Below are 27,227 nucleotides of genomic sequence, written 5' to 3'. Positions count from 1 at the left end.
GAAACACTTACTTGGACATATCAGACACTGTTGGGAAAATTTACTAAGAGATAATTTTAACTCCATGGGGAAATATGAAAGGACTTCCCTACCCCCTGGAAGAAATCCACTGTGTATTGTGTAAGCTCCAGTCACATGATAAACATCATTCATTAAATTAACCCTAAAAAATGAAGTCAGCCAAGAAGCTTATTAGAAATTAATACAATCTATCATTTTCATATTCCAAGGTCAGTGCATGTAATAAAATTCCATTAAAGACAACCTTCTTATAGAACACTAGGACTTTAAGCTATTGGCAAAATGATTGTGTACAGTTAAAGTTCAATACACTTAAAAGGAATTTTACTGTGCTTATTTCCTCCAATTATTTATTCAGCAATAAGAAAATTATGAACCATGCTTCCTTCAAATGATGACAATGAAAAAATACATTTGAGTTTCAGTGGAATGTATAGCAATAGATGAAAGAGTATAAATAAATGATACCTAAAAGGCTATGGCTTATTTTGAGCATGTCTGTTAAATTGTTGTGTTAAAAAGATTTAAAAATAAAATGGAAACACGCTGATCACCTTCAAGTTAAATTGAGAGTTGAGGAAGAAAAACCTACTTTTGCCATAGAGGTACAATCAACTGAATGATTTTTAAATGAGAGTGTAGTATCAAGCTCATATTTTCTATCTAGCCTGGGAATTGTAATAAAATGTTTGTGCTTATATTATCAAGAAATAATTTAAGACTTTGGAATGTGATTTAGTTGAGGAAATTCAAAACAATTCTGTGTACAGGAAAACTTGTATTTCTTTGGAAAAAGAAACCCATTCATGGGCTCATTCATTCAGCATGTTAACAGAATCCCAAGATCTGCCAGCAAGTGTTCCAGGTGGTACATCTTTCCTTTGGCATAAACTGAAAACTGGAAAGCTAACATTCTGGCATCTGCGGGAAAAGACATTCTCAGTACCAAGACAAATGATAGATACAACTTATAACTGGGGAAAAGAGTGACTTGAAGTTTTTGTACTTGTCTGCTCAATGGACCAGCAACAAATGTCACCTAAACCTCACTAGAGATACACAGTTTTGGGCCTCATCCTAGACCCATTATATCCAGACCTGACTTTGAACAAGAAGCCCAGGATTCATGTGCATATTGAAGTGTGTGGAACAGATCTGGAGACCAACTTGCAGGGATTGAGCCCAGTCTCTGCTACTGACCAGCTGTTTGATCTAGAATAAGCTCCTCAACCAGTGTCTGATGCATATGTAGGACCTAAACAAGTTGAATTTATGAAAGTAGAGAGTAGAGTCACTATTACTAGAGGTGTGCTGGGAATTTAGAAAAGAAAAAATAAGTTAGCTAAGAAGTATGAATTCTGGTGATGTAGCCCATAGAAAGGTGATTATATGGTAGTTAATAATAATGGATATTTGAAAATAAGTATGTGAGGTGATTGATAGGTTATAATAATTTGCTTATCCTATAGTGTATATATACATGCATTGAAAAATCACATTGTACTCCATAAATATTTGCAATTATTTAATTGAAAAATTGAATTTTAAAAATAAAGTTACATTTTAGTACATGAAAAATACATATCTGTTGCATAATCCATGTGAAGTACAACAGTGTGGGGCCATAAGCAAGAAATCATTGTGAGTTCCTGTTACACTCTTTTAGCATTCACAGCATTCTGGGTCATGAGTGAAAAAAGAGTTAACCTGTAGCACACAGACATGTCCTACTTTCTGGCAGGTCTATAATCAGACAATTAAGCATTGGACCTGGCCTTTAAAAATCCAGTTTCCTCAAGCCTGCTGTCATTTGAAGCCAAACTTCAGAGTTTAAGTAGGCAGCAAGCAATATATATCTGCTTAGAAATCGGTATTGCTCAAATCCAAAGACAGAGTGAAGTCCTGAACATATATTCTGTTTGGCAAGAGCTAAAATGGACAATAAGAAGACTAATTTTCTACCCTAGAAGCCTCTATCAGTTAGATTTATATTGAAGTCTGCTGCAATCAAATGTTGCAGGGAGTGTGATACTATAGGCAATCTCAAACTCTGGTGGAGGGGATAAAAGTGGGTGTAATTTTTTGGAAAACAATGTGAATATCTTTATCAAATGAAAAAAAAGATATGTAAAGTTTGATCCAGAAATTACGTCTTTAAAAATTGATCCTAAATATGTGTCTTGCAAAAGTAGGCCAAGATACTTACATACAAAGACATACGTATGTATATACATATTATATGCATGCATTGTATATGTATATATGCATTATTTGGCCTAGCAGAAAAGGACAACAACTTGAAAGAATTTAAATGTTCATTGACAAAGTTAAGTCGTGTTATAGCCACTAAATGTAACCAGTATAAAATAGAGACATTCCTGTACACAGAATGTGCAGAGATACCCAAGACTAAACAAGAAAACTGTAGAACACATGTATAATATCATCATTTGTGTAACTGTATAACAATATGAGTATTGTATTGAATACATTATTTCTTTAAGAGGAAAATACATAAATAACTATTCAAAGAGGTCTTAATTTGTAGCCTCTGATTGAGTTCATCTTGTGAGTATAATAATAGTTTTAAAGAAAAACTAGAACAGCGGAAATAGTTGTTGCCATAAAATATATTCTCAATACTCAACAGCTTAAAATTTTATTAATAGTTAATATCATGGCTTGTATTTGATTGACATCTGCAAGTGAGAATAACACACCCTTCTGGTGTCATGGGACATGGAGGTGACCTGGAAAAGGGAAGAGAAACACTGATGGGAAGGGAAGGGAATGCATAAAGGAGGTAAAAGGCCACAGGCAGATTTGCTAAGGGAAATCAAAGAGCAGACATTTTGCTACCTTCCCAACAGTCATTTCCTTCTTCCTTCTTTCTGGTCAGAATATGCATCCAGTTCTGGAAGTTAGAAATGAGAGACACTAGCCTTCCCAGCTTCCCTGAAACTAGAAATGGCCAGAGACCAAGTGCTGAGCAATGAGTCAGAGGGGAAATTCTATTAGGATAGAACATTCTACATAACAAAAAAAAGATGCTGGGAAAAAAATCCAGAGCTGCTTTTCCTCCTTCAGTTGTACAGGAATGTGATGCATGGATTGGGAGCAGCCATCTTGAATACTAAAGGGTGATACAATTCACACACAAGAATAGCAGGGAAAGTGGCTGGAGAGGGTGTGGGTTGTGATAACTCTCCCAAGTTGCTGAGCTAATCTTGGAGTGTTCTACCTTGTTAAATGGGGTATACTCCTTGTTAAATGGGGTAATAAATATTCCCATTCAATCACTTGTTTGGTTGGTTTTCTTTGAGGTGAGATCTTGCTATGCTGCCCAGGCTAGCCTTGAACTCTCGCAATCAAGCCCTGCCCGTTTCAACCTATTTTGTGTTGCGACTGCGGACATATGCCACCGCATCTTGCTTGAAACATTTTTTATTGAGAATTCTATTATTTGTAGCTAAATTCATACTCATACAGCTGCTTACCATCTGCCTTAGAAATGCACTAAGAACCCAATTAGTACCTTTGCCATTTTTCTAATCACAGCAGAAAGACATGGCTTGAACTGAGTATCATTTTCTAGCTGATGTTCAGAATTACCTTGAATTTTCTATTAGTAGAGGCAAAGGGGCCAACATTAATTTCATTATGCAGCTGCTATGTGCCAAGCACCACGCAAGACATTTTAACTAAGAGTGGTGAGCTCAGGACCTTCTCAACCAGTCTCCATTAACTGAGGAGCATTACATCTACATCTCCCATCTTATGTAAACAACAGAACATTTCCATGTGTTACAAATATAGAGCATAATCACCAGTAGTACTTGTGACTTTGTCACCTGTAGAAATCACAGCTGTATGCACATCACACAGCAGTTGTTGAAGATGTCTCAAAATACCATTGACGCTCAACACTGTTTCAAAAGTACCATGGTCATTAGTTTCACTGCAAAATCTCATTTAATGTGATGATAAAAAGCATACATGCTATGGCATCACACACTTTTAAATGTTTTGATAATTGCAATATAATTGGTTTCCTTTGTAATGCTATGGGTTTTATTTTATATATTTAAAAATCTTAGTCTAAGAAGAGTTCCCAACACTTTAACCAGATTTATAAAGGAGTCCTTAGCACAAAGGGAGTTCAGATCCTCATAATTATAATTAGTCCCCCTTACACTACTGTTTTTTTGTGCTGGGCTTTAAACCCTGAGCCTGGTGCATACTAAGCACAAGCTCTACCACTGAGCTCTATCCCTAACCCCTTAGTCATTCTTAATATGGTTTATCTATTCTCCATTCAAAAAAGTCCAGGGTAATCCTTTTAAAAGGTAAATAAGATCAATATACTCCCTTATTTAAACATGAAACAAATGTAAACTATTGACTTTGATTGACCTGATTCTGCAAGATCAGATTTTAGCTTTCCTACATTTCCTTTCATGTTTTTACAGTCCTCTACCTTCCACTCTCTGCTCCAGCCATACCGACCTTCTTTCAATTCTTGGGGACTTCTGAGCCATTTCACACCCCTGGGTCTTTATCTTTGCCTAGAACGCCTATGTTTAGGGGAGCCACTTAATTCTCATACTGTAGTGATGAGGCACAGCAGCCCTTTTGCACACTTTCTGCCAAGCCATCCTAAGCAGCAGCCCTCCCCTATTCCACCTATGCCTCCATTCCTGTTTTCTTCTTTAAGGTTACTTATCACAACAAAATTATACTCTTTGTGTTTTTGTTGAGTACCGAATCCCAGTATGTGTTAAGGTGCCTGACGAAAGACAGAAACCTAATATTAAATGAATGAATGAATGAATGAATGATTGAATGAATGGAAAAATAGTTCAATGAAGCTTTTATTAAACCATTTACAAGTGTAGAAATTGAGGCTCAACTATGTTGTATTATGTGAAAGTCATTTTAATTGGTGTCCTCAGCCTTCCCTGACCCCTGCCCCACTTTTGTTACATTTGTACCATTAGTGGAAAGCAGAATAAAACTAATACATTTCTTGGGATTTTAGTGTCCCAGTGCTCAAGCATATGTCACCAACAAACCCTAAAAGCCAGTATTTCGAGGAGGGTTAACCTAAATTGAAATATATTTCTTGGATATGGTGATTTTCTCTGTTTGTATATCTGTCTCTTTTTATATACACAAAATATTTTCCATCTCTGAATCTTATAAACATGCAAATAAAATGAAATGGAAAGGAAAAAATCTAGAAAAGATAAATTAAGGAAGGAACAAATGAGAAAAAACAGGGGCAAATGCTGATACATAAAAATACATGTTACAGCAAACTCACTTTATTACCTCATATGGCCCATAATTTTGGCCACATATCTCCTAGTATACACCACAAAGTGAGACACAGTCAGTCAGTTACATGACATATTAAAATAATCCAATTAATTCTAAGGAGGAGTATACCTACTTCTGTATTTAAATCGTGAAATGAATTCCTCTTGTGGGTTCTTATAATGAAAGCATGGCAAGATATAGTAATCAGCATTCTAAACTAAAGCCTTATCAATAAATATACCAAATTTCATAAACACATAACATGTCTTAATAGACATGGTTGGCATAATGCCAAAATTTATGCCCTATTGTATTGCCTTATCATTCAAATTATGGTCCATAAACCAGCAGCAATCTTAGCATCACCTAGGGGACTTGTTAGAAATGCAGAATATCAAGCCCCATCCAGATCCTAAATGAGAATCTCTACTTTCTTAACAAGATCTGCAGGTAATTCCTACCCACATGAAAGTTTAAGAAGCAATGGTTTAATGGGTCAGTTGGATCTAAGGAAAGCTTTGTAAGAAGCTATAATTCATTTAATTAATTCATTCAACAAGTATTTACTGAGACCTCAGCAATAGGAAGGAATTTCTTTAAACGTAACACCAGAAGCATCACCATACAGGAAAATACTGGTAACTGAGATGTCATTAAAGATGAGTGGTAAAGCAAATCATAGAGTAGACAATATTTGCAACAATAACAAAATGAAAAGTTGGGTACCTAAATATGTGCCAGGAAGTATGCTAATGCTTGGGGTAGAACAATGAAACTAAAACATCTCTACCCTTGTGGAATTTACATTCTAACTAATGAAGGCATAAACAAATTGAGTAAAATAATGCAGGGGGTTGGTCCAAGGGGTTGCAATTTGAAATATGGCAGACAGAAAACTCCACACCAAGAAGTTAAAGAGCCATAGATGGTCACGGAGCTAGCTGTAACAAAATGTAGGGAAAGTGTTCCAAGCCAGAGAACAGAGAGTACAAACAGCCTGAGACAGGAGAATGCTGAAAACAGCAAGAAGGCCAGTGGGGCTGAGGAAAAGTAAGCAAGAAGAGAAGGAGGTATGCAGGGGACTGAATCATGTAGGGCCTTGTCAACCATTTTAAGTATTGTGGCTTTAACTGTGAGATGAGAAGCCACAGGAGAAAAGATCGTAGGGGGCCACACAGGATGCTGAGCAGGCAAATGACATAATGAAAAGAGTTGTTCAGACTGCTTTCCTGAAGGTAGATGGATGGTTTAGTTGGAGAATCCAGCTGAGACTACAATGTTCTAGTCACAGTATACTGTACTTCTCAGGTGACAAAGATGTACCAAGTGGTGTGGGGAAGATATAAGCTAGGGTAATAACTACAGGAAGTGCCAGAGGAAGCTGAATATAAATGACATTGGAGGGCAGAAATCCCTGGATATAATGACAGATTATTCATAGAGAAATGACACATAAGTTGGAAAAATTAGTTTGATCAGTGTTTAGGGTTCATCTATTGACAGCAGAACCATGTGCTGACTCAGGGGGTGAGGATTGCTTGCTTAGATCCCACCCTATACCTTACAAGTCTGAATTGCTTGAATTTTTGAAGCTGAGACTAGCACTTGGACTATGTGATCTAACAGATCAAGAATTTTTTTTAACTTTGGAATTTGTTCCCTCTCCTGGAATCAGGGGCCACAGCACCTCACCTGATTAGTATAAAAAGATAGATTTTGTTTGGTAGCAGAGACAGCAGAAAGGTCTTAAAATGTTTGTGTGGTTTGGCACTGCAGACTGGTAGAGTCCCTCTGCTCTGTTTCTGGGTATATGACCTGGTGGCTGTCCCACTCTGCCATTCCTTTCTGTAGAAGAGGCCTCAAAGGATGGAAAGAAGAAAAAGCAATCTTAGGAAAACAACTGAAAAAAAAAAAGAATTTGAAAATTGCCTACCACAAGACTGCAAGGTCTAGAGAGCAGAAGTAAATGCAATGCAAATGGTATGTAAATAGCTCAGTGGCCTTCTAAAAGGTTTTAGACAACTGGAAGGCCCCTGGGAAACTGCTAGCAGATAACAGTGACTCAGAAGCAGAGTGAACTATTTCAAGACAACTTTGTCACATAGACCTTTGCTGGCCTGCGAGCACACTGCACATTCTTTAATGATCTTTTTTCGCACTTGAATAAACCTCACCTGCTAATAAATCAAAATATATTGTCTGTCCCTGTAGAGGTCATTTAAGTTAATTACACTTTTAAGATACACTATACCATTATTTTTTCTTCAAGTGCCCTTCTTACCCAAATAAAGCCAAGTTAAATGTGCCACTTCTTCCCTTGAACATTATGTGGCTCCAGTGGATTATGAATGAAAGTGCCTCTCTTTCAGTTCTAGTTACTATGATTCTTTAGAGTTTTTCCCTGTCTACTCTGCAGGAACTGGCGTATGCTGTATTCAAAGTGAATCCAGAAAAAAGAAACTATATATAGTTTGTGAAATCCAATTCGTTTCAAGGAGTCACTGAAAAGCTATTCATCAGGAAGACACGCCGTCAAGAATGTTGTGGTTTTGACTGTCCCAATTACACATTTTAATATGAAAAATGCACATTTGACCAAAGTGGGGGTACGTTTCTGTCTACATTTATATATTTGAAAAAAGAATGTTCCCCTTAGATATGCATTTGATAAGAACCGCTGTACAAACTAAATAGCAAGATATTAATTATATTAGACCAACAGAGGAGCAATTTTCTTGTTTACAGAACCTGGGGTCCTAGCAGCAACTCACCTCCACATCACCCCTGCAAGTTCCCTTACTTTTCTAGTACTTTTAACTTTGGAGGGTGCCCCAGATCTCGACAGCAGGGTCAAAAGAAAGGAAATCCCTTCTTTTTTGGGGGAGGGTTTTGAAGTCTCAGTCGAAAGGATCACACTGTCAGTCCCCAGAAAGCTACTGGGCAAGGAGGAATCTTGGATGAGGAACAAAACGTCTAGAAATCCCAACAAAGGAGAGGCTGAAAAACAGGGGTAGGAAGTGGGACAAAGGGACAAAAGCAGAAGATAAATCTTAAGAGACCAAAGAAATGACAGGGTCAGACAAAGAGTAACAGAGAGACAGAGGACAACATTCAGGGGCGGTGCTGCGGGGACAGGGATGCCGGGGTAGCGCCGGGCAGGCGACGAGCGCCCCTCCGCGGCCGGGGCTGCCTCTTACCTCCTGGGCGAGTTTCTGCTTGAGCACTAGCGCGGCACACAGGTAGCCCGCGCGGCCCACAAACAGCTCATCGGAGCCGCACTCCAGGAAAGAGACAGGCGCGCAGACTGTGCATAGAGCCCGGAACTTGCCCAAGGGCTGCACGTAGTCGGACCGTCCCAGAGCGTGGTACACGAGTGTGGCTACTGCGTACACGCCCGCGCCCCCGAGCAGGAAGGCAGCGCGGGTGTCGGCGTCCGGCTCGCCCCACTCCTCAGCGCGGGCGCACGCGTCTATGAGGCGCTTGGCGGAGCGCAGGTAGCGCTCCCGGGCCGCGGCGAAGAGCGGGCTCTGCGAGACGTGGTAGAGCATGTAGGCCACCCCGGCCACGCCGCTGTACAGTCCCCCCTGGCAGCTGCTGTCCCCGGCCGTTGCCCCCCTGGCCTCAGCGCCGCCCCCAAGCGGGGGCAGTTCCTGGAGGATGCGCTCGATGGTGGCGGTGACCAAGGGCGCCACCGCCTCCTCGCACTGGCCCGCCAGCAGGCTGCCCTGGTAGTCATCGAAGCGGTTGGCGAAGCAGCGCTTGGTGTCCATGCTGTTGCCCGTGCCCTACAATGTCGATCTGGGGACCGCTTAAGGGTGCGCCCTGCCACCCCTGCGCACGACCTCAGGCTCCCTGAAGCACTCGGATGACAGCGGATGCGGCGGGGATGGAGCGAGAAGGGTGAGACAGGAGGTGACAAGAGGAGGCGGGAGCGAGAAAGAAGCAAGGAGCGGATGGCCAAGTGGGGCACCAGGCTGCTGCGAAGCTCTGGAGTGGCCCTGGCGAACACGGGGGATGCGCGTCGTGCGCCCCCCTCCCAGAGGCTGCGCGCCCCCTCCTGCGCCGCCGCAGCTCTGCCGCCTCTCCCAGGGGCCGAGGTGGTGTCTAGCAGGACCCACGCGGGGCCCGCGCCACTCCTCCCGCTCCGCCCTTGGCTCCTCCCCTCCCGGCGGAAGGCCAGGGACGTGTGGGACAATCTGGAATGCTGAGACCGGGAATTAGCACACCTGGCAGTGGAGGCGATGACCTCCAGTCCCTTGTACACTTCGTGTGTGGTGCTCAGGTCAGAGAGATGAGCGTCACCTGCGCGCGTATAAAAACCGAAACATCTCAGGCTTCGCTCTCAACCGACTGAATATTTAGCAAGATTGCTAGGTAATTCGAATGCACGTTCAAGTTTTAGAAGCCACTGAACTAGGCTGAGGAATCAGGGAAAAAAATAACGGAAAGCCCCGCTAAAATGAATGAAACTTTAAAGTTTATATTTTGTTTGGGGCACTTCGGAGTTTTCATCCTCTTTGTATCCTAAAGGCTAGGGAATTCGTGTACATTGTGTTTCCTGTCATAAAGCCAAAATGTCTCAGTAGGGAAATTTTTTTCTCATCCTTGCTTATTTTAGTTGTTGGTTTGCTCTGGTTTGGTTTTCTTGGAATATACAAGATTAAAAACCGAAAGATTCACACCAAGTTAAGGCAAAGGAGTAGGGTCTGCCCTACCAGCTTCACTCCCCACCCCAGTGTGTACAGGTAGAGGTCAATAACCAACTAGTTTGTACAGTAGTCCCCCCCCATCCTTGCTAATGTAGTGTGGGAAAGGATTTAAATTTGCCAAGATTATAACCAGGACTGACACATTCACATAGTCCAGGGATAATTTGGCTGTCATCCTCTGATAGTGCTACCAAAATAGGCTAATTTTTGCTACTACAAATGATGATGATAATAATAATAATGATGATGGTAATGCAACTAAATCCACTTTACACAAAGAATTTGAGACGTTGAAGGAAAATAGGATATCAAAAGAGGAAATGGCATGTTTAATCCTGAGGTGTCCTTCTTTGTACCTCAATTGGAATAGGCATTAATGTTCAATTTTTCTCCTCTGAAAAAAGTACAAGACTTTGCAGGCAGAAATGGAGCCTTATTCCACTTCATCCCCACTACACCTCACACTATTGGAAATCTAGAGGCAATTATGATAACTCAGACTTCCACACACCCTACCCTAAAGGTGGTATCAGCAGCAATGACAAGGACCTGTGCTGATGGACTTATTTTATTTTATTTTATTTTGGTACCGGGAATCGAGTTCAGGACTTTGCGCTGTAGTGCTTGTGCTCCTGGGCTGTATCCCTGGCCCAGACTTCAAAATAGAACTGTAAACATATCACCAAAAGAAAGAGCTCTGCTTTTCCTCAGCTTTGTCACTTGTCTATTGTTCTTAAATGCTGTACAATGATCACAAACTCTCATGGAATCTAAAAAGTTTATTGTTTGCACATCTATAATCTTGGCTAGACTCAAAAATGCATCTGGATGTGGCTGGCTCTTGTTTAAGGAGACTAAAGCAGCTGGGCCTGCATATTCTTTGCCCTCCAGCAGGCTCACCCTAGCATGCTTGTCTGGCAATGGTAGAGGGCCAAGAACAAAGTACAATTGTGCAGGCTTTCTCAGAGTCTAGTCTCTGAACTGGCATACTCTTTTTTTCTGTCTCACTCTATCGGCAAACCATATGAGGAAATAGCAAGCGACTTTGGAGAACTCCAAAGTTCCATGACAAAGAGTGTGAATACGTGGCATGGGATCCTAGAGATTGCTTTTGGACATTGATGGAAACAAGTCGACCAATGCTCAAAAGATGTATATAAAACAAATGATGTGAAGCAAGAAGTTAAAGACATCCAGAAGCCTTCTTGAACTCACAAAAGAACCCTTTAACCTGTATAATGCTTTCCGAAAACTCTCAGTACTTTATCTGCTGCACAGTCACCTGCCAAATCTCCATCCCCAAATATCCTTTACACTGGAGCAAGCTGCTTAAACACCATGAAGCCACACCTCTAACTATCATTTACCTAATTTGCAAGCAGTGTTATTTATTTTATCAGTATTGCACTGTTACAATACACTCTTCATGAATGTAGGGATTTTTTTTTGTTACCTTTATTTACTGATGTGTAACAAGACCTTAGAGTAGTTCTTGACTACTCTATCTCTACTACATGTGGTAGGTGCTCACTAAAACTTTTTGTAATGAATGAATTAACATGAGAATATTATCATTAAAGTACTCTGGAGTATAAAATACAAAATGAGGTCTTCATTAAAATTTAAATTGATGTTTACACCACTATAGTATGTTGGATCCTTATGCTCTTTCTTGTACATGCAAGAATATAAAACTTCTGCAGTTTCTGCATTCTAATTTGTCTGTTTCTCCAGAAGGTCTGATGACCTCTACACTTTACCTTGAATTTGGTGACTTCACACATTCTATTTTTACTGACTAACCCTGTATGACAGATACATTTTCCAAATATGGCCACAACAGTATCTCATATACCACATGCTCTTCTACTATCAATGTGACCTTGACATTTCTCTCTTTAGGAGGTAGGCACATGTTTACTCTTGAATTTCAGTACTCTTGTAATTCTCTCAAAACCAGTAGACTATAATAGAAATCTCACTGAATGTCATAAAAGGCTAAGACATAAAAGAGGATGTAGCTTCTGCCCAATATCTTAGAGCACTTGCATTTTGACCCTTGAGTTACCTTGTAAGAATCTGACTGCTCTGAAGCTGCCATATTGTGAGGGAGCCCAGACAACATGAAGAAGCCACATGAAGGTGCTTGAGAGTATCACACAGCTGACAGAATGAACTGACAGATATGTGATAGAGCCACTTTGGGTATCTAGCCTGGTACATCTTTCATATAATTGCAGCTTCAAGTGAGAACCACTATCTCAAAGGCTTTCAGATTTTTGGATTTGAAAAATTATGAGCGAAATATAACATTTCATTTAAGCCTCTGGGTTCTATGATAACTTACAATGCAGCTATGATAACTAGAACATCCTGCCAGTTTCTTGTTATACAATGCCACATAAGGCCCGTCTAATCAAGAATATCTGGTCAACAGGGCAATAAGCAGTTGAGAAGAGAAATATTTCAGAAAAATATAGAAGACGGAGGGTACAGGCACTCAGAAAATTGTATTATTCCACAATGATATTTCCAGTTGAATTTCTAAAGTTACTAATGACTCAACAAGAAATATGCAATCTATGCAATATCTTGCAAAGTCCTTTTACTTCACCCCATCTGCAAGATTTGTCCTGATAGTTACAGAATTTCTCACAGCACTTTATAGCAGGTAGCTCCCAACACATGGTTTCCAGGATCTTACTGAATTATACAGTTTCTAGTTCTTCTTCAGTATTTCCTTATTATGCAAATTATATAAAATTATGGATGGAAAATAGTTTTAGAGGTTTCATCAAGTAAATTACATAAAAGTTATGCAAAACTACCAAAAAGAAAGAGTATTAGGGGCTGGGAATTTAACTCAGCGGCAAAAGCGCCTGCCTGGCAAGCGCAAGGTCGTGAGTTCGGTTCCCGGTACCGGAGAAAAACCAAAAACCAAAAAAAAAAAAAAAAAGAAAGAGTATTAAAATCAAAGTGCTTCTCTCGTGCAAATCATTGCTATCTAGGAGTGAATCTGAAAAAAAATCAGCACTTATATAACTGTCAAACTGCACCCCTTAAGGTTTAACACATTTTATTAAATGAGCTATTTTAAAAAGGCTTTCAGAAAGTTTTCCAAAGTTTTTCTCAAAGGACGCATCCTGGAAATGGTTGAAATAACTGAATTGTGCTACATCTGGTCCTTATAGCACGTCCTTGGTGGAGACTCATCCCTAACTTATTAGATTAACAAACTAATTGGAGAATTCTTCTGCTCTCTCATCCTACACAAGCTCTTCTCAAAACAGCAGCCAAAGCAATAAGTCAGATCCTGCCTTTTGACATACCAATATTTTGTATGCTCCCCCAAGGGAAGTCCAGAGACCATAGATTGGCCTACTAGGCCTAGAGTCACCTGACCCTCATTACTTCCACAGCCAGTCTTCCTATTCCTCTTCTACTTACTCGTTTGCATCTTGTCATACTGGCCCCCTTATGTCCCTAAAAGGTACTAGTTTGTATAATACAGAGTTTCCTCTTCTTGGGGGTTTTCTTTAAAAGGTATGTTCATGACTTGCCTCTTCACTTTTTTTCACTGTGTCTTTTCTCAATCTATTATTTTAAATGGGAAATGCTACTATTTAAAAAGTAGAAGTTATAATTATCAATTTTGCTTCTCATGTCTTTCTCACCACTAGATTGTAATCCCCTTGCAGACAGGAATTATTGCCTATGCTGTTACTTGCTGTATCCGCAGAATCCAGACCAAGGTCTAATATAATATGTGTTCAGTAGCTATTTATTAAGCTCTGAGATACCCTTCAGAATGCCCAAATCTTCTACCTATCAATGGTTTAACTTTACTATCCGCTTTTTTGACTAGTTTCTTGATTGTTTTCTTCTACACCAGTCATAAAAATTTGCATTTTAACAGTATTAGATTATTTTTTCTTGTCTTTTTTCCCCACTATCTCCAGCATTATCAACTTTAAGAATTTTGTGGTCATTATACATCAGTCATAATCACTAAAAAATGTAATGGGGGGATTAGAAACCAGGTACAATAAGCACGCAAACTGATGCCCTCACCACTACATCTGAGGAGGGGTAACTCAGTTTTACTAGTCACACTGGCCAAGATAAAATGATAGTAAACACTGCAGCTTACCAAATATGAGAAAAATATAACAATTATAATTTTGAATACTATAGTGTGTACAGGGCGGAGACGTGTCATTTGAATGCAGTATAATGACATTGGTGTATAGGACACTGCTGAAATAGCTATTCTCTTATTTCAAACTGATGGATCTGAGTAAGGTTTATTAAATTGCCAAGTGGTGATATGGAGGTTCCTTCAATTAGAGTAAATTCTTAAAAAAATTATAGCAACTTTACATATGCAGTAGTTTCTAAGGTTTATTCCAGCATTCAGGATGTTAAGAACAATGGAGTAATTAAGAATCCCTGTGGTAGTATAGTTCAATAGCTACTAAATAATAAACTAGGAATCATAATGCATCAACACCCCTGCTTTTTGGCTTATGGTAAGTCAATATTTCCACATCCATAGTCATGATTCTCATTGTTGCAAGAAATTCTGATACCAAAATTACAAGGTAGAGTTTATTTTCTGATGAAATAAATTTATAGAGATTTGTATGAATGCAAGTGATGGTAGTTAAAAAATAGGTTTGAAGTAATTAACAGTCAGTACGATTCTTGAATATCCATGTTCATACCTCTCCAACTGTTCTCATTACAAGATGACCACTCACATTGGTTTGACCTACCATTCTCATGAGATAAAATAAGGAGTAATATTCATAAGGAATCTGGCTTGGTCTCAGTCCATTATCTGAAATGCAGAACAATCTGTTATCAGATGATCAAATAAGGCAAATTAGTAGCCCTAGCCTGAGAAGGATTAAGGGAATCATGGAGCCAGAAGGAATCAAGAGGTCATCAATTTAAACCTTTCCTTTAACAATGAGGAAATTACCTGTTAGTCATACAATAGGTAACCACTAAATCTTTGTAAAGGAGATAGTCATAGGATAGTCGTATCTGAAAGATCAGTTTTCTGAAAAATTGCAGGCTATATTTGAAAGGAGGAAAAGCTGTCCGATAGTAAGTAGAAAAATAAAGAAATGAGGAACTCTGAACTAAGACCATAGCGGAAAGGATGGAGAAACTTGGGAAGAGGGTAGAAATATTGAGCAGGCAGGATATACAGGGTTTGCTAACTAACTATATGGGGAATAAGGAAGAAGAGTCAAATATTATGTCTGCTTTCTACTCTAGACCATTATGCAAATGAAAGTGATGCCACCAAGCCAAAGAATACAGGCAGTGGAATAGAGATGGCATACACAGGGCAGGACAGTGCCTAATTCAGTTTTAAAACATGAGCGTGACTTTATAGTCTCAGAATATACATATTTCAACACATTTCCTGAAGATAAGTTAAAAATTCAGTATGACTGTTTAAAGAAGTGTGATGGAGATGAGCTTTCAAAGGTATCGATATAGGGATAATAAGGGGAAGACATGTGGCTAGTCTTCATAATGAAGGAGCTTGTCTACCCAACATTCATTGCCATCTCCTAATAGCAGTATCTTCAGTTTCACTGAGAAATGCCACCGCCAATCCCAGAACATATGAAGGAGCTCGACCACTTCTATGTGCCCAAGGTTTAACTTATACCCCTGACCTGCCCAAGGACAACAGCCTGAGCTTCTTTGGACAGAAAGGCTGAGGAAGCCAAGGTAGGGGATTAAACCTACAGCAACTGGTAGCCATCATATTACTGAAAGGAGAAAGCATGAAGAGGATAAAGCCCAGCAAAGGAAAGTAGAACCCGGTAATAAGAGTATCCGACAAAAATATGACCTACTGACATTGCTAGGATGCACGCAGATGGCCTTACCTGGACTTTAAAATTTTAAGATCCTGTACATTTTTCCTTTTGCTTATTTAGATTTCTCACAAATAAAGAGATTTAGACTACTTCAGGGTTTTGGTAATTTCAAGTTGTTTACTGTGGACGTGTTTGGGAAACCTGGGTAGCCATGAATGGAAAGAAGAAGAATGTTGAGAAAGGGTGATAACGTCAAATTTGAGGGAATGACTGAGAACAGAGAATCTCTCCCAGCTTTTGAGTAATGAATGAGTGGATGTACTGAAATTAGACCTGATGTCAAATCCCTCTTCCAGCAGCCCAAACTTGGTAAAGTTGTTTAATCTTCCTAATTCTTGATTCTTCTATCTGTAAATTGATAAGAGACTCTTTCTCAAGAATGGTTAGGATAGTGCCTAACTTGTTGTCTAGCTTTGAATGAAAGTTAACATCTGCTAAAAATCCTTATTGTTCTACATGTAGTTGCTTCAATAAGTCGATTACCACTTCTTGTCTACTACATAACCTGTTGTATCTTCCTAAGTTGATTCTCAGAAAAGAGTCAAAGGATCTTTTGAGGGTTTTTTTTTTTTTTTTTTTTGCTTTGCTTCTTTCTGAATGATTCTTACATCACATGTGTTCCATTTATAAACCTAAAGATTTTTCAGTGTGACAAATTCCACTTCTAAGGTGAAAAAAAGAAACCATGCTGTGTTTTTCAGCTTTTCTGTAATCACTGGTAATAAAGATTCAAATTGACAAATTTGTTGCTGATGCACGAGACAGAATAAAATTAATCTTCTGTCAAGGCTGTCTGGTTTCGCAAGAGTAAGAGTAGGCAGAAAAGTAAAAATGCGTTGTGTGGGTGAGCAGATCTGTAAAGAGGGGGCAAACAGACAACACATGAGAGAAGATTCTTGACTCAGTTGTTCTCATTTTTAAAATACAGTACTATAAAAGCTTTCTGCCTTTTCTCCTTACTTCGCCAAACTCTCACAACTGAAAAAAATTCACAGATTAGTTTTGGTGTGTTTATTATTTGAGGTGCTTCTAGAAAAAAAAATAAGAGAAAATTTTAGTTTATTCTTGACTAGAAGTTACATAAGTCAAACTTACTTTAAAAACCAGAGTTCTTACAGCTGTAATTATATTTCTTCTTTTAAGTATAGTACCAGAAAATCTTTAATGTTATCATTGAATTTAACACACAAGGAGGTACTTTACCACACTTAGTTGAAATTCACAATTAGAAATTTCTTAAAACTGAATCTACACGCCAGCACTGTTCAGTAAAGTTAATTTATATTCAAATAGTGACTTTTAATCCCTCTCATTTTTTGTCAGGGACAAAATACATTTGGGTTTGAGCTTTACATGAGATATGTGAAATTGGAATTCAGAAGAAGAGTACTAGCAGATGCAGAGGAGCTATGAGGTAAGTACATATAAGTGATGAATGTAAAAGCATTTTTAAAAGGCCCTCTAAAAAGGGATCCTGGGGATAAGTCAATGGACTAGAACATCATGACAGTCTAATAAGCTTCTCCTGCCAGATAAATGTCATGCAAAAGTGGATGTATTTATCTCATCTCAACATTTAATTTTAAGTCTGAAGTCTATTAGTTCTTCTGATGGCTTTAGTTCATTTACACAGTGAATAAATATAAATAAAATGCAAGCATTAGTGTGTACAAGATAACTCTAGCTTTTAGTGTGGACTAAGTGCCCGGCCCAAAGAAAGACATAGCATGAAGTTGACTAATCGATTAACACCTGGACATCTCCCTTGTTCTATCGAATTAACCAAAGCAGCACAAAAGCCATTATTTTTCTATGGGTAAAACAAAAATAAATCAACAGGAAGATTTGCTTTCCTAGGAAAAATTTGTGTATATATTCATTATTTTTGAAAATTTTTCTAATAAAATATTTGAGAAGAGAAAACTATGTTGGGTCTTATATTTATATACCCTGGATTTGTAATGTTTAAAAACCTCATCTATTATTATTTACTACCCAAAGTAAGCATCTCTCTACAAAGCAGTGTAAGAACAATATAACTTTATTTCTCTCTGCCAGCAAGAAAAAAATCTTGATTTGTAAAGAGTAACATCAGCAAGGTGACAGAGAAGGAAATCCTAGACATTCCTTTCCCTGTGGAGATACAGATTCTCCAGCAATGCGTGGATCAATTCTCTCTGTGAGAAATCCAGAAACTGGATAAGAGATCCTAGCACAATATGTACCACAAAACCAGCCACATGGAAGACTGGGAAAATTAGTGGGACCCTCATTCCATACGCCTTTCCCTCGGTGCAGTGCATAATGTTTGGGCATAAACTCCCAGCTGCCAGTTTTTGGCTTATCGTCGGGGAGAAAAAGAAATGGTTGGGACATTTCTCCAAAGTTTTGACTTTCTGAGTGGGTGAGTGAGCGCCTAGCTTGTGTCTTGCTAGCCTGAAGGCACTGATAGGAGTCAGTTAGTACACTGCATAGACACCTGGGGGCCCTTGGGACAAAAATGAGCTGGACAGCATGCTGTTGCTACGTAGAATTCACAGTATAGAAGACAGAGGCTGATAGACCTTGACACTCTCCCTCCAGAAAAAAGAAAAGAGCACAACATGTGCCCAGTATCTGAATTTTCAAGGTGTTATCTGCAGGACTGGTTTCTGACAAGCTGGACTCCAGGATCTGATAGAACTCAGCATAACCTGAGTTAGATGCCTTGGGATTCTGGAAACAGAAAAAGGGCTGGATTGCAAGCTGCTGCATCAGACAGCATGTAGTACAACAGACAGAGAAGGACTATGAGATTATGAGGTTCTGAGAAAAAGAAACTGAAAATCCTTCAAATCAGGAATTTATGCACATACACCTAGGGAAGACACATTCACATAAAAGATTTGGACATCCCTGAAGAATCTCTTGCCATGCTCACTGGTCAAAATCCTTACCTGCAAGAAATTAATACATAAAGGCTGGGAGAGGTGATTCTTTTTTCAAATACACAAATATAAACACAAAATTACAAACACTCCAAAGACAGGGTCAAAAAGAACAATAAAAAAAGTTTTAAACTGCTGAAAAATGATCCTAAGAAATAGAAGTATATGAGTTACCTGAAAAGGAATTGAAAATAACTGTCATAAAGATGCTCAATGAGTTTAGGGAAAGGATGCATGAACAAAAGAAAAAATTGTCAAGGAGACAAAAATATTCTTAAAAACCAGGCACAAGTTTAAATTCCAAAATACAGTGACTGAAGTGAGAAATTTACTGTGGGGATTCAGTAGCAGAACTGATTAAGCAGAATAAAGAATTAGTGAACTTGAGCATAGGTTTCAATAGGAAGAACAAAAAGAATAAAAATTAGTGAACCTAAGTCACTTATAAGACACAGTCAAATAGACCAATACATGAATCATAGAAATTTTAGAAGAGTACAAATAAAAGAAGAAAGTTTAAAGAGATAATGACAGCAAACTCTCCAAGTCCATGGAAGGAAATAGACATCTAGATTCTTGAAGTCTTGTGGATCCCCAATAAAGTGAATACAAGGAAACCCATACCAAGATATAATTCAACTTGTCAAAAGTCAAAGACAGAGAAATTGTAAAAGCAGTAAGAAAAGTGATTTAATACATACAAAAGACTCTCCAAAAGACTATGAGCAGATTTACCAGCAGAAAACTTGTAGCTCAGAAGGAAATGAAATCACTCTCATGCACACACACACACACACACGCACACAGGCACACCTACCACTGAAAGAAAAAATATCAAACCAAAATACTGTATCTGCCAAAATAGTCCTTCCAAGTAGTCAGATAAAGACTTTGCAAAATAAGTAAATATAAAGGAGTTCATCCTCACTAGATTTCCCTTACAAGAACTGCTCAATGGAGTCATTCAAATTGAAACAAAAAATGCTAATGAGCAATATTTTTTCACTTTTATTAGTATATATTTGCAGTACATAATGATTACATTCACTATAGGACATAGTATATATTTGCAGTACACAATGATTACATTCACTATAGGACATTCACTGCATTCATTTGCAGTACATAATGATTACATTCACTATAGTGAATGATTACATTCACTATAGGACAAAAAGCATTTCCAGCTTTTGCCCCTCTCCTTCCACTCCAGCATTAGATTTATTTATTTTTCCATAAGATCATATAAAGATTATTGTCATATGTAGATTGAAAACCAGACTATGGCCAAAGAACATATAAAACTTGTAAGACAGTTATACTAAGTGAAGGTACAATTTTAGATACATTGTCCAGACTGGATTAAAATACCTTTATGGCATTATTAAAACACATGAAAATATGAAGTTCTCTGGTAAGGGTAAATATATTGAAAAAAATAATGTTTTAATACTGTAACACTGGTTACAAATCACTTAATTCTTACAGTGGAAGTTAAAAGACAGAAATATAAAAGTATAACTGTAAAATGTTAATGGATACACAATGTAAAAATATATAATTTGTGACATGAATAACAAAATGAATGTGGAGAGAAATAAAAAGTATAAGAACTTGCATGTTATTATAGTTATTATATCTGCTTAAAAGAGACTGCTACAATTATATATGTTTTATGTAAGTACCATGGTAACCACAAAGAAAACCTATAGAAAACATACAAAAAAAGAGAAAATAATCAAAGTATGTTACTGCAAAATGTAAATAAACAAATATAATGAGTGAAAGCAAAGTAATTGGAGAATGAATGACAAAAGAGCTATAGAATAGGCAGAAAATGGTCAACAAAATGGTAATTAATCTTTCCCTGTCAATAATTAACGACTAAAAATTGATCAAACTCTCCAATCCAAATATACTAAGTGGGTGAATGGATAAAAAGACCTGGTTATATACTATATTTAAAATACCCACTTGATTTTTAAGGACACACACAGGCTGAAAGTGAAAGTATAGAAAAATATTTTCCATAAAAAAGTTACAAAAAGAGAACAGAAGTGTCCATATTTATATCAAATAAAATTGACTTTAAGTCCAAAACTGTCACAGTAGTTAAAGCACAACAGTATACAATAATAAAAGTGTCAATAAATCAGGAAGATAAACCAATGATAAACATATATGCATCCAGTATCAGACCATCTGAATATGTGAAGCAGACACTGAGAGCACTAAAGAAAGAAATGATGGCAACAACATAATAATAAAACATTTCAATATCCCACTTTTAATAATTGGGAGACTATCCAGATATAAAAATTAATAGACAACAAAGATTTAAACAACAGTGTAGAACAAATGGACCTAACAGGCAAATGAAGAACAATTCAGCCAACAGCAACAGCATATACCTGTTCCTCAAATACTTGTGCAATGTGCTCTAGAACAGGTCATATGTTAAATCACTATGAAGTTCATTATGGTGTCAACTTGAATGGATTAAGAAAAGTCTAGCTGATTCAGTGGAGAAGAGTTCTGGTGCATCCAGATAATTGACTTATAAGCGTCAAACTGATGAGGAAAGACCCTCCCTGGATGTGGGTAGCACCAATAAATACGGTTGTAAACTGGATGGAATAAAAAGGGAAAAAAGGAAGTTTTCCTTATTTTTTTCTTCAGAGAAGTGCCAGTCTTCCCCACCAGCTTTGGGCTTTCCTGTCAAGTTCCTTCAAGCTTCTAGTGCAGTTTCTCCACTCTTCCAACTCAGACCATCCAGCTTTCTGATAGGGACTCGCTTGGGACTCTACAGTGACCTCCAGGCCTTCAAATTTGACTGGATCTTTTGTCTGTCAAGTTTATACATTACATATGAAATAAATCTCCTTTTCTAGTGAACCCTAAATGATACACAAACCAAGTCTTAAAACAATTAGGAAGAATGAAATCAGTACCATATACCATTTTACCTCATAGGGATGAAACTAAAAGTCAACAGCAGAAGGAAAGCAGAAAAATTATCAAATACATAAAAAGTAATGCACTACTAAATAATCATTAGAGAAGAAATTAAGAGGAATGAAGCCAATGACAATGAAAAGACAACATTTGAAATCTGATGGGATGCAGCAAAAGCAATAATAAGAGCAAATTTCATGGCTGATAGATGCCCACATTGTAAATGAAGAAATAATCTCAAACAATCTAGCTGTGTACTTCAAGAAACTAGAAGAACAAACTAAGAACCAACTTATCAGAAAAGAGGAATAAGAAGTATTAGAGCTGAAATAAATATATAAGAGTATAGAAACAATATACAAAATGTTCAGTGAAACTAAAATTTCGCTTTTTAAAAAGGTTGAAATTGACAAGCCTTTAGGTATATTAAGTAAGAGAATAGAGAGAAAGGTCAAAAAAATTAAATCAGAAATCAAGGTGACATTCTGTTTTACACTTTAGAGATTTTTACTTTTTTGTGTTGCCACAAAAATGTTTTAAAAAGATTATGAGGCTACTAAGAACAATTATACACAACAGATTAGAAAACTTAGAAGAATGGATCATTTCCCAGAAACCTGTGAAGACTGAATTATGGAGAAATACAAAATCAGAACAGATTAATATTCAGTAAAAAGATTAAATCAGTAATCAAAAGCCTCCCAACAAAGTAAAGCCCAGAACCAAATGGGTTCACAAATGAGTTCCACCACAAAGGGGCCATAATTCTAAGAGGCAGGATCTTGAATTCCATAATTACACATGTTGAAAACCCCCACATCAAAATCCCTAATATTTAAAATCCTGAAACATCAAAACATATTTCTGGAAAAATGAATTTTAAATTCCTTAAAAGACATTTATTTACATTTTCAAAAATGAATTTGTTTATGAGACATATAAAACATGACAGAACACTAATATACAACTTTATACAATAAAATAAAATCAGCAGTAATAACATACATATTTTTAGAAATATAGGCAGTCAGATATACTAATGACAGTTGCTTGGATATTACAGTTATGCATACAGGAATTACATTCACAAAATAAGAGGTTAAAAGCAAAATGAATATGTGCCTATCACTACAGTTAGTTTATAATTTTGTGTACCTATCTTTATACCTATCATGTCTCAAATGAAATCCTGTGGTGGAAAAATAAAACCTTTTCATGAGATCCATCAAAAACCATGATGAGGCACCAGAACATGTGTATCTGCCCAAACAGCGCAGAGAAATGATATTTTACCTAGATATATATATGCAAAAAAGGGCATATCTTCTCTTATTAAGGAAGTTTCAATGCTTTTACATATATGCACATTACTTAAACACAAAGTCAGGGGTGTGAAAATGAATATTTTGGAATCAAATTTTGTTCTTTCTGGCCTCTGGTCAACTGGTGATGCTCATCCACACTGAGGCAAATATGTCTCCACCTAGTCAATTAAGACACAAACTATTCTCTTCTGGAGGCACCCTCAAAGACAAACACAAAATAGTGTTTAATCAGGTTTCCTGGTATTCATTCAACCTAACATGGTGCAACTATGGTTATGTCATGAGTTTCCAGGGCCCCAGAGACAGGATCCTAGTGGCCATAGCCAGTACTGTAGTAGTTGTGAAACGAACCATAGCAACTACTCACAATAATTATGGCAACTGAGTCTTCAATAAGCTGTTTCATGGGGGTGACTTAGGTCACTATTTTTTTGTTGTTAACCTCTGCCAGCTTCCTAGCCCTACCAGAGGCTCTATGAGCTATCCAATTTTCTTTTATAATTTTTTTTTCTGTTCAAATCACCCATAGTTATTTTCAGATTGCCATAACCTCCAATCTCTTCTGATGGCCAAGGTTTCTATTTTCTCTGGATCTTTGTTATTTGAAAGCTGTTCTATTTGAAATTAGTTTTTCTCAATAGAAAAACAAACAAAAACATAAAAGCAGTGGAATGGTTTTTGCTTTCCTTCCGTCAATGGTTATAGCCTAAATAATACTCCCATAATTTCCTGTATTTTCTTTCTCAGAAAATAACAGCAACAACAACAAGAAAAAAAAAAACCCAGGAATTGTGTCTTGTTTTTGCACATTTACATAATGATTCTAGACTCTCTGTGACTTCTTAAAGCTTTAGGCTAGTCCTTCCTATTCATATTTGTTTAGTTGCCCTCGTCCTGTCTTTGTGTTTTTAATATCTTTGTTGCTCAGCAAATTCTTTCTGCAACTTCACTGCATTCTTCGGATGCCTCTGTATTAAGCAGGGACCCAACTCCAGAGAGATTTTCTTAAGAGGAAATGTATAGACTCACAAGCAAAAGATCTTACATGGCTTAAACTAGGTGCAAAACTAGTGATGTTAAAATTCTGCCCTTCCTGTTCATTCCTCAGCTTGAATTCATTTTAGGCAGACTCTATAACTAAATAATTGTGATAGAAAAAGAATAATTCTTTCAAGTTTTTGACTTTGCTTTGGCCTGGTTTTCTTCACATGCTCATTCCAGAACCAATTTGATTGGTCAAACTTTGGTCATGTGGTCGTGTCTGGGAATATATTTTGAAAGTGGGTAAAAACTTGTGTCCAGAGTGGGTGAAAAGTGATTCTCCAGTGAAAACTAGGATGCTTATTTGAAGTTAAATGGTCAGGAATTCTGGGAAAACAACATTCCCAACCTTCTCACCCTAATTGGGTAATTGTCAAAGTGTTCAACCCTGTCTTTGATAACTTTGAAATTTCTGCTCTCCAAATACATACTTTGACATACCTAAGGTATAAGTCAGACAATAGCTAAAGAAACAAGACACTATTCTTCAGATTCTTAACACTTTCAAAACCACAGTAACTACCTAATTCTTCCTTGTGTTTATAACTAAGCAGTTTCCTTTGTTTTTTTTCACTCTCCACTGACATTTGACACATTCACTGGGGCTAGACAGGAATTTCTGAGCTATTCTGTCTTTAGTAGATTGAGAGTTCTGCAAGTGACTGGTGGCTGAATAAATGCAACTGGTATCACTATAATGCTACGCTAACTGGAAGACATTACAGGTAATATAAATTCAAAGCTTTCCATCTTTATCAAGTTTTCACTTTCTATTCTTTTCCATGAAGAAAGAAGCATTAAGTACTGGTTTTTGCATACACTAGTAAATGACATTTGACAAATCTTCTCTACCTCTTCACATCTCAAATTTTTAAATATAAAGTAAAATAGTATAGTAAAATATAATAAAATAGTTCACAAATAATAAACCATAAGATTCCAGCTCAATATTAAAATGTTTTAAATTGTGTAAGCTAGAAACTTAAAGGAAACAAATTTAGGCAATAAATTCAGGCAACTTACTGGGTCATAGAGCCAAGGAAATGACATAGTGACAACTAGGTCTCAGTAACCACTAGGAGACTTGAATCTTAATTTAATTCAGTTGAAGAAGATCCTACTGCATACCCATCACTATTTTAGATGCTAGAGCTACATCAGAGAAGAAAACAAAGTTCTTGATGCTCATGTAGTTGTAATACAGGGCCCTCACCTTTAAATTCTAAAAATAGTCAATGGCTCTAACTAATGGGCTTTCTCCTAGCCAGGTTTTTGATGGTTAGGTGAAACTTTATAAAAAGAAGGATTATCTCAAAAAATTTAGACTCAAAGGGTAGATCCTGAGAATTTACATTTTTAACAAGCCCTGCCAAGTGATTCTGATTTAAATGATTTTTGAAAGAAACTGAGAAACTGTGCCACAGAGGCAGCATCATTTATTTTACATTGCCTGAGAAAATCATATCTTTATCCACATGCCCTAATGCTAGGAGACATGTCCTCCTCTGTTAACAATTTCTGGTATTTTGGCAATAAAGGTTAATCATGATAATAAGTGAAGAATTATAAAGTGAACATAACAACAGCCGCATTGAAATAGTTGTGGACTTTCGTAAAGGGCAGACATGAGGCAGCAACACAAGCATTGGGACATTTCTGGAAAAAGTACTGTTGTTTACCACACATGACAAGTGGTGAAAAATACTTGAGGTTTCTGGAATTTTTGCTACAGTTTGTTTCTTGGAGGTTACATGTTTAGCCAAGCTAATTTGCATGGAAATTGGCTGAAGGTAGAGGTCAATTTTGTTGCTGATAGGAGGACTTTTGAAATTTACTATGTGAGGGCCTGATGGGAAGCATGTTCCAAGGGATTGCAGGGAACTGAGTCAAAGCAAACAGATGCAGGAAGGACCACTTCCTTCAATTCGGAGGCAATTTCTGCAGAGGGATGTTGAAAAGGGGAATTTTGCAAGGCAGCAAGGATGTCAAGCTCATTTGTCTGTGTGAGACATTTGCATGTGTGTGTCCCGCATGGGACTGAGCTGAAGGGATATTAGGGAAACTGAATTTATGAAAAAGAATGGAGTGGGACCGGTTTAGATGGTAAAGAAAAGAGCCTTGATGAAATCTTTTATCTCTTCTTCCTAATTATGGTTTTTTTTGAAAAATATATCAGATTATATTCAAGTAATTTTAGTAGGCATTAATCATAAAACAGTTTGAAACATAGCTTCTGTAGTGGTATAATTATTCTCCCTATTCATTGAAAATCCTTTTGATGATGAATTCACTTTAAAGAAAAAAATCACTTGGTTATTTTAAGCCATGAAGCTTTTAAATATATGTTCAGCCTGCTAAGAAAAGTAATCCTTTAATAATATGTGGTTTAAGTTCTTTAAATATCACATATAACCATTCTTCATTAATGTATGTGTCTATAAATTTGTGCATATATTCTATCAGGTTTGACAAAACACAAACAACATCTCAGAGTACTTACTATGTGCAGAGGTTGTGTGAGGTGTTAGGATTGTGAGGAAGGAAGAGTACAAGGAACACAAAGGAAACAAGACAGTTCTGTTTATAAGGCTCCTTTAACCCAGCAGGATATACAGAGACATTAAATGATACAAATGACTAATTGTTAAAGGCATGATAAAATAAGTGTTAAAGGGGGCTGGGTGAGTAAACATCTATATGTGGGTCTTTGTGTGTGTGATTATATATTTACATGAAGTGCTGCATAAATAGTGCCTTAGGTCATGATTCTCAGAAGCAGACCCTAGGAAGAAACTTTGCATGCAACTGATTCATTAAGGATAGGCTCTTGGCAGTGGGATAGGAGCTGCAACTGGGGTGGAGGAAGCAGAAAGGGAAGGAGAAAAAGCCTACTAAGGGGCATTTAAAGCCAAGTCTCACAAAGGATACTTCAGAACTCTTGAGTATAAGTTGTATCATTGTCCCAGTCTGAGTTAAAGAAACTAGCTGTGTTTTTATACTTTCAGGGCCATCCCGGGTGGATTGCAC

At 37.5% G+C, this 27,227-nt stretch overlaps 1 protein-coding gene across 1 annotated transcript in view; it reads right to left on the bottom strand.

Annotated features, from left to right (window-relative positions):
• The window catches only part of Lancl3 (LanC lantibiotic synthetase component C-like 3 (bacterial)), a 102,631-nt gene extending 93,401 nt beyond the window's left edge, over nt 1-9,230 (bottom strand). The window contains exon 1 of the mRNA XM_005414448.2: nt 8,538-9,230. Within this exon, the coding sequence (XP_005414505.1) occupies nt 8,538-9,110 (573 nt within the window). The 5' untranslated portion in view covers nt 9,111-9,230. The remainder of the gene's footprint in view (nt 1-8,537) is intronic.
• Between the last annotated feature and the right edge of the window lie 17,997 nt (nt 9,231-27,227).

The sequence above is a fragment of the Chinchilla lanigera genome, unplaced genomic scaffold (assembly GCF_000276665.1).
Source record: "Chinchilla lanigera isolate Chin_1 unplaced genomic scaffold, ChiLan1.0 scaffold00186, whole genome shotgun sequence".
Taxonomy (NCBI): Eukaryota; Metazoa; Chordata; class Mammalia; order Rodentia; family Chinchillidae; genus Chinchilla; species Chinchilla lanigera.
Note: the sequence above shows the minus strand (reverse complement) of the source record. Positions and strands in the feature narration are given on the sequence as shown.